The 11,513-nt window shown below is 34.4% G+C and overlaps 1 protein-coding gene across 1 annotated transcript in view; it reads left to right on the top strand.

Annotated features, from left to right (window-relative positions):
* The window catches only part of LOC109537647 (rootletin), a 61,287-nt gene that overhangs the window by 27,305 nt on the left and 22,469 nt on the right, over positions 1–11,513 (top strand). The window contains exon 17 of the mRNA XM_048661010.1: positions 4,942–5,105. Within this exon, the coding sequence (XP_048516967.1) occupies positions 4,942–5,105 (164 nt within the window). The remainder of the gene's footprint in view (positions 1–4,941; positions 5,106–11,513) is intronic.

The following is an 11,513-nucleotide window of genomic DNA, read 5'->3' as shown; positions in this document are numbered from 1 at the left end:
CAACAATACTAGAAAGAGGAACTTATAACTAGAAAGAGTAACAGCTGAGTCATTCAGTATCAAAAATCTACCGAAAAAAGTTCGGAAAAAATGGAACGAACTTGAATGAAGCCTTATTATTAAGCTAAAAACTAACAAAGTCTAAAACAGGCAAAAATTGGGTGGCAACAACCGAATATACAGGGTAATACATATACAGGGGGGACTCAGTTACTACCAGTAGAATGCCATTGAACAAAGACAGTCATACAAATAAGTACTAGAAAGAGGAAATTTTTGGGTAAGAAATGTGCAGTAATTGACGATTTTACTTTATGTAACAGTTTATTATTACGAAAAAAGTACGGAAAAATATAGAAAGAATTTGAATGAAGCCTTATTATTAAGCCAAAAACTAGCAAAGCCTAAAGGAGACAAAAATTAGGTGGCAACAAGCGAATATACAGGGTGAGTCAGTTAATACCATTTGAATGCCAGTGATCATAAAGAAACCTGAAAAGAAACACACGAAACTCCAACTTTTGATCGTCAAATTAAAAATTTTGCCTAAAAATGAACAATCGAGTCGTTCTGATTTAAAAATTCTGTTCAAACAATAAAAGCGTAATTGACGTAGTTACATATTTGCAAAAGCGTAGCGTCGACAGCGCCACAATAACATGGAAATTATAATTCGCGATATAAACAAAACGAAATTCAGTAACAGTTTTCGGTTTCTGACATTTAAATAATTTATTTCGGTCGTGATACCGTCGAGCGTTTAATAAGTTTATAAGTGAGATAATCACCCGAAATAACCCACCTTGTTGGTGCGTAGTTGGACAAGATAGCGTGCGAGTCGCGCGGTTTCTCGCTGTTCTTTTGCATGATGCGAAGAGATGATGGGCGAAGAGCGCCGGGAACTGAAATGCAAAAATTTCCGAATTTCTCTTTGTCGAAACCGGCGAAAAGTGGGCAAAGTCGGCGGGGCCTCGCGCTGATTTCATTTATTAAAATAGAATAAAAGGCCCCGTGATATCATCGTTTGATATTAGGCAAATGAGTGGCTTCTAAATTTATTCCGGCGAAATTAAACATTTTTATGATCTTGCACCGTCTGTTTTCATGTTTGTATTGTTTTTCCATTTTCTCGCGCGTGGGTTGCGTTCGACTGGACTGAACAACATCGCGTCTGGAACAGAGTGATGATTGACTCCAACCTCCTACCGATCATCATCATCATCATCACACATTAAATCGCAGTTGATCCTAGTTTATTGGCCCAACAATCACTCGATACTCTAGCACTAGTTCCGTTGCTGATGTCACAACGCGCGCGTGTTGTGAAACACCGTTACTTTTTTTAATTGGTGATTCTCTGATCTACACATGTTTTATTGATCTCATGAAGCGCTTTGTTGATTCTGTTGAGTGAATATTTATTTTTAACATCATCGAGTGGCTGCTGCACCAGGCACCTCCAATCTCAAAGTTTGTGATCAGTGATCGGCAACTGTTCCAGACTCACTTTGCGTTGCTTAGAGCAGCTGGACTTCTTCAGGTTAGTCCTAGACTTAACATTTTTTCTTAAGATTTTTCTTTGAAAATAGACCAAAAATCTTCTAGATATATTTGAGAAGCGCGATTTTGTTTGTATGCCGACAGGGTGTTTTGTAGGTGGGTCGTTCGTTTAGGGGGCTTCAAAAGTTGATAAAAACTTTCTCAGATGACGAAAAGGTTAATTTGTTTACGGTACAGGGTGGCAAAGGTTTCTTTTTTATTTTACCTGGTATTATTCGTGATGTTGCAGCCAAAGCTGAGGATTTTTTTAGAAAAACTTCTAAGGGCGCCACTTGGGCTTCTGCAAAAGTTCAAAATAGCATACCTTTTTTGTGCCTGCCTGTATTAATCTCAATTAAAAAGAAATTGATTCTCCATTTATATTTGCCCGAAAAAGCGCTGTTGTCTAATTCCGCCAAATTTTGAAGTTTTTGAGTTATTTTCAAATAATAAAGATAGAAAATAAGAACGAAATCGTTGAGATTTCTGGCAAGTTTTCCAAAAAAACCTTGGTTTGTTGGGGTTCAGGAAGAGCTGACAACGATGCTCAACAACTTTCCTATGTAAACGTATAAGGTGGCACAAAAAACTTTTGATTTCTAGTAACGCAAAAACTAAACTTTTTGAAAATAGCGCAGAAATCGTCTATATGCCTTTGAGGAGCGCCATTTCTTCGTTTGTATACATTGTGGTTTTGGAGGTATGTCCTACAAAACTGAGAATTTTTTTAGAGAAGCTTCTCAGGGCGCCACTTGGGCATCTGCAAATGTTCAAAATCGCATAACTTTTTTGTGCTTACCAGTATTAATGTCAATTGAAAATAAATTGATTCTCCAGTTATATTTGCACGAAAAAGCGCTGATGTCTAATTCCGCCAAATTTTGCAGTTTTTGAGTTATTTTCAAATAACAAAGATAGAAAATCAGAACGAAATTGTCGAGATTTCTGGCAAGTTTTCCAAAAAAACATTATTGGTTTGTTGGGTTCAGGAAGAGCTGACAACGACGTTCAACAACTTTCCTGTGTAAACCTATAAGGTGGCCCAAAAAAAAAACCTTTCAATTCTTGCAACGCAAAAACAAAAATTTCTGAAAATAGGGCAAAAAACGTTTATATACCTTTGAGAGCGCCATTTCTTTATTCGTATAGAGGAGGATTTTGCAGGTGTGTCCTTCAAAGCTGGGGATTTTTTTAGAGAAACTTCTTAGGGCGCCACTTGGGTATCTGCAAAAGTTCAAAATCGCATAACTTTTTTGCGCCTACCGGTATTAATCTCAATTAACAAGAAATTTATTCTGTGTTGATATTTGCTCGAAAACACCCTGTTGTCTGATGCCGCCAAAACTAGCAGTTTTCCAGTTATTTTCAAATAAATGCATTTTAATTGTTCTTTTTCCAAAACGTTTTCACACTTTCAAAAAAAACTCGATCTCGACAACGATGCTCAAAAACTTTGGTGGCCCAAAAAATTGTTATTTTCTAGTTACTCAAACACTAAACGGCTTTCAGAAGATTTTCGTGTTAAAATAACGTTTTCCATCGATTCGATTCGTGTGAATAGTGTCTTCAAAAATTGCGTTATTATTCCTATAGGGGGCCTTTAGGAGGACTTTTTTTTGACCGCAAACGAAGCAAAATTTGATTTTTCATCTGATGTTGATGCCCAAATGCTTCAGTGAAAATTAGCTAATTAATGTAAATCCACAGGCGTAAACATGGGGGTTTTCAGGATTTACACATTTCAAATTTCCCTTGCAACTTTTTTGTAGCTCAACTTGCAACAGTTGCAACCTCGTTCAAACAGACAAAAAGGCCAATATTTCACAGCTTTAAGGCTTCCGAACTACTTTATTTTGAACCAGAAAAAAACCCATCGCTTGAAAGTTCTAATTTGAACCACGAAGCCTAAAACCTTCTTTATTTTCGGTATTATTTTAAAATTTCTTTGCTTTCTCGGAAAACGTTTTTTCTATTAGTCAGATATTTCGGCCCGTTGCTGAATATAAACTTGAATTGCCATTCACTCTGAAAAATGTACAATTTTGGAACTACAAGGAATTGAAGAAAAGTCTAGTAATAAGCTCTAAGTGTAGCTCTCGAGAGCCTCAATCGAAAAGGCTCTAATGATTATTGTGATATTCTCAACCGTTCCCGAGATATAAGCGAAAACGTGAAACAATTCATGAAATTTGACTCTGCCTATTTGGAGGTTAAGAACTTGGCGTGTTCCTTCAGTAATATGGCTCTCAGAAGGGCTCCCGAGAAGGTCAAGAGGACATTTTGGATATTTACAATCATTTAGGAAATAAAAGCTGTTTACCCTTAGAAATTTCGTTTACGATTGATATTTTTGCTTCTACGTCTTTGGAGATTAGGAACTCCTGATGAAACCTAAGTCGTAAAATCTATTTATCAACACGGGCTATCGAAAAGATCATATTTACTGTTCTGAATTTTTGAACCGTTTCCGGATTATGATACATTTTCTAACCGAAAAGTTTCAGCTCAATATACTGAAAAATACGTACCCTTACATACACTCAGAAAACAGTTATTTGCACACTCAAATCTCCGTTATTTATTTCGGATTTTACCCCAAAAGGTGCTTCCAAACACTTTCCAAAGTCATAAATTAGGAGTCTTAAGTCGCAGACCATGTAAAAAACCATGTAAATTTCGCACTTTATCTTCGTGAGGATTGGCAATTGATGGATTGCTTATTGTTAGAAGTTGAGCTTACGAGGAAAGGAAAGAAATACATTGGTTGCTTCAATTGGAGGAGATTTTCGTCTAAAATAAGCTCCGATGGATAGAGGACTGGACTAGAAGAAAATTGAATTAGAGCAAACCATATTTATTGCGGCTTCTTTGAACCGGTTCAGAGCCGTTAGTACCAAAAGTACTTCTGAGTCTTCAGCAGACTCAGAAATTTCAGATTGTTTGAATAAAGTTGAAGTTGGCGTAAATCTGGAAATGCGAAGGAACTGGATGAAAAGTACCAGAACAGACCACAAGTGAAACTTCGGCAAAAGTCCTTTGAATCCGCAGAAAATGCATCTTGGTCTTCAGCAATATTAACATTGTTGTTGTTTCAGAGACAAATTTAGTTCATTATCTCCCTAACACCGGAAAACTATGCAAATCTGAACCACAAATTACATAAATGCTTGACAATCAACCGCACTGATATCAAAATGGCTTGAAATTCTATAATTTAATAACAATTTGTATTGCGTTATAAATAAGCGCACTTCAACTAGAAGCACCACTTGACTCGATTAGTCTGTTTTCCCAACAATCCCGTTAAACGCACCTTCGGTTCGTTCCATTACTGAAGACGCTCTTTCAGGGTATTTAATTTAAAAAAAAACGACCTAGAGGATTTTCTTCTATTGCTTCCAGCCCATCACGACCAAAAGGCCCTACACGACAAGCTGGAATCGACCCGAAGAGATCTGGAAGAAGAGCGCGAGACCCTCGAACGTCTGAAACGGGAAGCAACAAGTCGTTCCGACCAAGATCGCGTCGCCATCAATCAACTGAAAGATGAATTGAACAAGTTTAAGGTGATTTTCGCACGTTTGGCATGGTTTAGACATGATCACGATGCACGTGGTTGGTATGGCGTTTGTTTATCATTGGTTGAACGTTGTTTTTATTTATTATTTTGGACACAGATACATGGTGAGTAGCTAGATTAACAACCACATTTTGCCTTCCCAAGTAAGAACTGGTTTCGCTAAATCAAACACCCTGTATGGGGGTAAAGGATAATTTCAACTATTGGAAGTTTTGTCTGTGTCTGAGTAACTTTTTCTGTGTGTATGTGTGAGTAGACGTTTGCACTAGGGCTTGGAATCTTTAAAAATCTGATATTCGAATAGTAAAATTATTCGAATACTCGAATATCTAACGAGTATTCGAATATTCGAGTATTCGAATATTCGAGTATTTCTATTCGTATTCGTTAGATATTCGAGTGTTCGTTTTCCGTTCACCGTTTTCCAAGAAGAAAAATCGTTATCTCATATCATTTTTGGCAACTAGCCGCAACGGATAAAAAAGCGCCTTTGTCGGCACATTAATTGTAACACCGCGCAAAAGTTGAGACGCGTATCACCAAAACACAGGGACGTAATTTTACATTCATTTGCAGGAGAGTAAATATGATTATTTTCATTTGCTTGTAAATATATGGGTATTTGTTTAAATGCTTGTAGAATATGAATATGATATTCGAATATTCGGATATTCGAGTTATGAATATATAATTATTCGCATATAATATATAGTATAATATAATTAGACATAATTATTCGCTTTTCGAATATTCGAATACTCGAATTATTCGAGTTTGATTCCGAGCCCTAGTTTGCACCAAAGCACTGATCCCAATTTCAAGATGTTTTCATGTGAAATAAGTGGAAATTGATGGAAAAATTGCCTATCGTGAGTGGCTGAAATCGGAGTGAAAAGTTTATTCTGGTTTTTGTTCTTAGAAACTCCCGGGATTAATTTTTCCAGCACACAGGTGCACTTTGTGTATTTTATTAAATTATTAAATAAATAAATTAAATATTAAACTTTTATCTCGGTGTATTTGAGGTCAGTTTGTTAAAATTGTCGCAATTTTTAAGGTTTCGAGGTGAAATTTGCAGGAATTTGTCAATTATGAGTGGTTGCAATTGCTGTGAAATTTCGATCTGTCTTAAGAGCCCCTCATATTAAAACCAGTTTGTAAGTACCTAAGTAGACAGTCGCTAATAAATCTATTTGTGTAGTTTGAAACCACTCGTTAGTGCCCATTGATGAACGTTTTTGCCGTTGGTTGCTTGCATCAGCGAGAAAATATTAACGATTTTTATACGGCCTTTGTAAATTATTTCTCTGTGTGCATGCAGACTTCGGTATCAAAGTCCACCTGATATAATGATATAAAGCGGAAATTTGGGGCAAAAATTGGGTATGGAAAGAGTTAGAAGTCTATCGATGAGCGCTGAACTTCCATATGAATTTTGCTTTTTTGGGAACGCATGAAGTTGGATAATTCAAAAATGTTTAATCGGGTTTTATGTTTTTAGAGACTCTCCTGTTGATGTTTTTTTTCCTTCTCTCTTTGAACTTTTGGAGTGATTTTGTTACCAAAACACTGGCAATTTTAAATTTGTTCAGCTGAAATTAGCAAAAACCGAGCAAAAAGTTGCCTCTTGTCTGTCATTGAAATCAGCGAAATTTCGTTGTCTTCAGTGTCCCACAACTTTAAACCAGTGCATAGTTTGTATGTAGTACTGAGTAGCTTTCTTTGTTCAAATTTTTTCGGAAAAAGACAAAACACTGTTCAATTCGAAATCCGCTGATTTTTCTGGTAATTTTAATTTAAAAAAATGGAAAAAATGCAAGATTTAGATTTAGAAAATGTATTTTCCACAGCGTCAAAACTCCAAAGATTTAGAATACGGCAACAGTATATTTTCAAAAACCTTTCAAAAATTGCCCCAAAAGATTCTTCATTTTGGACTTTGTAGTTTCAAAACTTGATTTTAAGGTTTCCAATACATTTTACAGGACTCGGAAGTTGCTGAAGGTAACTTAACCACAAGCCGATTTATTGGGAGAAAGACGCAAAGCAAAACACTGTTCCATTCGAAACTTGCAAATTTTTCTCTCAGATTTACATTATCAAAATATTGAAAATTTTGAGCTCTTATTTGCAAAAGAATGGAATATTATTTTTAAGCTTCAAAATTTGTTTCAAAAATTGGGGGTAAATTCCAAAAATTTACTATTATTTAACTGGATATATTCAACACAACTTTTGAAAAATTGACTCAAAAAGTTTGTCACCCCAAATCGATAGAAAAATCGATTTTGTGTGGTCTAAACACTCATTTGTACCCTGAGATTGCGGAATGAAAGTTTTTGCGTTTTGAGCATCAACAAGGAACGATTTAAGCGGTCTTCGTGATTTTTTTCTGTGTGTATGTTGGATTGGGTGTCAAAACCCAGTTGAGATCAAGCCGAAACTCGAAACAAGTTGGATTCCGAAGGACTTGGAAATTAATTGGTGGAAGCTGAAATGTAATAAAAAAATAGTTCTTTTATGAAGCGTTTTGTTTTCACAGAGTCTCTTGATGATTTTTTCTAGCTGATAGATAGATGTACTTTAAGCTTTTTAAATTGCATCGCACACTTTTCTCTTCGTGGACTTTGCCTGTCTGCTTGTACAAGTCATTTTTGACGGAAGAAGTAGACATTTTCAAGTTTTTAAGGCAGAATTAACGAAATTTGACGAACAATTTGCCTCTGGTGAGTCACCGAAAAGTCACTGAGCCTCACCAACTTAAACGAGTACAAAGTTTGCGCTCGTTTAAGTGCTCCAAAAAATCGAATTCTGCCTTTTCAATGCGCAAATTCAGGGTCTTTGATCGCGGAATGAGTATTGGTGTCTGTAAATTTTTCGCCGCATGATTGTTGAAAAGCACATAATTGTGCCCCGTGCAGTCTCCGTAGTTTTTTCTCAGTGTACATGATGGATTTATCATCAAAGCTTAAGCCACAGTTTTGAAGACCTTCTAGGGGCCACAGAAGTTGAAAACGTTTTTGAATCCGTTTTTACTGCATGTAATAGGGATGGTCGGTATTTAACGTAACTGCTAAAATAACAGTGTTCCAAACTTGTAACCTGCAACCGTAGTTACAGCTAGCCGATTTAACCGTTTTTTTTTCGGAACCGTCTCATAAAACCGAAATAGCAGTGCTCACACTTCGTAACAGCTGCAGCCGTTTGCCGATTTAAAGGTTGTTTTTGGAACCGTCCCATAAACCTGACAAAGTGGTTCGCGTCAGCATGGAACCGATGCGGCATCGTCAAGCGCTCTATCCAGTTGCAGCAGTTTCAGTAACCATTTGTCAACGGAAAATATGTATATCAGCATTTTTAGTCTATAATTATTTAGTTTTCTGACATTCGTGCGAAACAGACATTTCTGTTTTTGTTATTGTGGATTATTTAATGTGAAAAAATAGTGAAATGAAATGCGAGAAATTATTTTCTAAACCGGGTGCTATCATAAACGAGCGAAGAACTAGACTCTAGTAAAAAGTATCTAATAAAAAGCATCTGCAAAAAATTTTATTGTTAAATGTTAATTCATATATATAATATAAATAATCTTTATTTTCTACAGAAAAAGTCTATGGACCCAATCAGTCTTTCTGCCCTATTAATTCATTTTTAAATGAAAGTGAGATTTTTAAACATTTTCGCATATAAACCGTATATTTTATTTAATGACTCTAGTTTTTTTGTTCTTTAGGTGGTTACTTCTGACCCATGTTTTGTTTTTGATTTTAGAATATTTCATTTTTAGTTTACCAATGTTAAGAATTATGTTTTTAATAAAGGAAATCATTATAAATCATCACTATTTATACTATCATCATCATTCTGCATTTTAATGAAAAATTTAATGTTCCTTTTGGAACCGCATTTTGAAACCTATTACCAAAGTGATTCGTTTATTACACCTTTATACTTTTGCCATAAACAAATGCAACTTTTGCCATGGAGAGCAACTTTTGCCATACACAAATGCAACTTTTACTAGGGAGGGCAACTTTTGCCATAAACAAATGAACATTTTACACACACAACACATCCGAATCAGAAGAACTACTACTGTTACTCGCCACATCATGTTTTCTGCGTTTCAGCACTTCTTCTTTCTTTCTTTTTCATTACTTTTTCTTTTTAGTTTCGCGCTTGATCTCACGATTTTGATTTTTATGGACAAATTTAATAATTTTGACACTTTCAATTCGAAAAACCTAGCCGAATTATTGATTATCCAAAAACCGTTTGAATTAGGGTATAAATCACAGAGAAAAGCCAGTAAAAAATAACAAAAATTACCTAATGAGACAAAAAAATTGTGAAAGTTCATATAAAAACAGAATCGTCTCTTGAAGAAAACCTCATTCGGAAACGTATTAAATCTGACTTAAAATTTGAAAATGAAAAAACCCTAGCAAGAATCTAGAATCTCCCTCGTCGTTCCTCGGTGAATAAGTATGACGAGCAATTATATAATAAAACCCAGTCAACAATATGGGACTAAAAGTTCTACATCTACATGGCAACTAGGGGAAGTAATGCCAAACTTACCTAAAGCAGAAACATTAAAAAAAAGTGACTTGGTGTAAAAAAAACCAGCCCGAAATCTAAATGGTTTGGCCAAGATCACACGCAACGTTTTAACGTGCTATTCTCCAATAATGCAATAAATAGCCATAAAATGCAATTCTAGCCCCTGAAAATCCCTAGCACGAATCATTTAGCAAAAAAGAATTTTATGTTGTTGAGGCGGATTTATTTTTTACAAACTGCTTGTTGGATATATCGCCTCAAAAATTATTGTCTTTAAAAAAGATAGAATTTCCTCACGTCTTTTATTACAGATTGATAAACAGTGCTTTTGATTCGCAATAAGAACGAATTATTTATCAAAAAGTAATCAAGAACTATCACCTAGAGAGTATCCTGCGACACACTTAGGCTCAAGCTGTAAGAGAAAATTCTAATTGGTAAAGAAATTAATTTGAAAAATTACCTTGACGTTTCGATAGCTATTTTCTGCTATCGTTATCAAAAGAACCTAAATGAATCTAAAAAAGAGAATGTTCATAAATTGTGTAACAATAGTAGGATAATATAATATGTAAAAATTCGGTCTGATAATTCGTCGGTGAAAATTGACTACAATTATGTGACTTTGAATTAATCTCATTGTTTAAACTATTAAAGGTAATGTGAATTATTCATTTTGGTGCAAATTTATTTTGGGTGTATGTTTATCTGGTCCACTTCAGATTTTAGCATAGGTAACCATGTACGACTTAAATTAAATGAACATGAAGCAACACAATTATTTTGATTTAGTAAAATTAATGCGCTTTCTTTAATTTCACGTTTTTTTGTAGATGGTTCCTTTGCTAAAATTGTAGAATTATTCCACTGAATTTTGTGGCAATTATTAAACGCATGTTGACAAATATGTGATCTATGATATTCTCTGTTTTTTATGGATGATTGGTGTTCTTTGATTCTTTTGTATAATGGTCTTGAGGTTTCTCGTATATATAATTTATTGCATTCGCAAGGAATTTTATAAATTGCATTTTTTGTATTTTGAATTGTGTCATGAGGTTTTGTAACTGAAATTTTGCTTCTAATTGTATTTTCAGTTTTGAAGATAGTCCTAATATTAAATTTTTTACCTACTCGTTTAATTTGATCTGAAAGGAATAAATGGAATAAAAAGGTTTGTAATAGGTTTATTCTGATTTTGTGTTGCTTGTGAGAATTCCATTTCGTTAAAACATTTTTCAATAAAAGAATTTGGATAATTATTGAAATTTTAAATTGTTTTTCTCTGGAAAAATTAGATTAAGTACAAATTACTTTTGCTCTATCATATCAACTTTTCACAATACCTTTTCTTACCATTATCGGGTGATTTGAGTTAAAATTCAAATACCGGTTAGTATAAGTAGGTTTTCTATAGACCAAGGTTTTCAAATCGTCTTAATTTTTCTGAATCAGTATATCGAGAAAAGGAATTTGGTCATTTTGTTCCTTTTCAATAGTGAATTTATTTGTTGGTTCTTTATTGTTCAGATAAGATCAAAAATCATCAAGCTTTTGTTCGCCATAACTGTAAATAGAAAATACGTCATCAATAATAGAACGCCACACATATTGATTTAAATTTGTGATTATTTATGAAAGTTGATTCGAAATTTTTCATAAATAAATTACTGCGAAAAGGTGATAGTGGCGACGCCAGTCATTTCAAAATTTTGTTGATAAAAGTTATTATTGTATTGAAAATAAGTTGACTTTACACACATTGTTAAATGTTCAATAATGATGTTAATGCTTAGTTGTGTGTGTTCTTTAAAATTGAGGTCATTTT

This window comes from Dendroctonus ponderosae, unplaced genomic scaffold, assembly GCF_020466585.1.
Source record: "Dendroctonus ponderosae isolate FM_Combo_2020 unplaced genomic scaffold, Dpon_F_20191213v2 Dpon_F_20191213_1, whole genome shotgun sequence".
NCBI classification, from domain to species: domain Eukaryota; kingdom Metazoa; phylum Arthropoda; class Insecta; order Coleoptera; family Curculionidae; genus Dendroctonus; species Dendroctonus ponderosae.
Note: the sequence above shows the minus strand (reverse complement) of the source record. Positions and strands in the feature narration are given on the sequence as shown.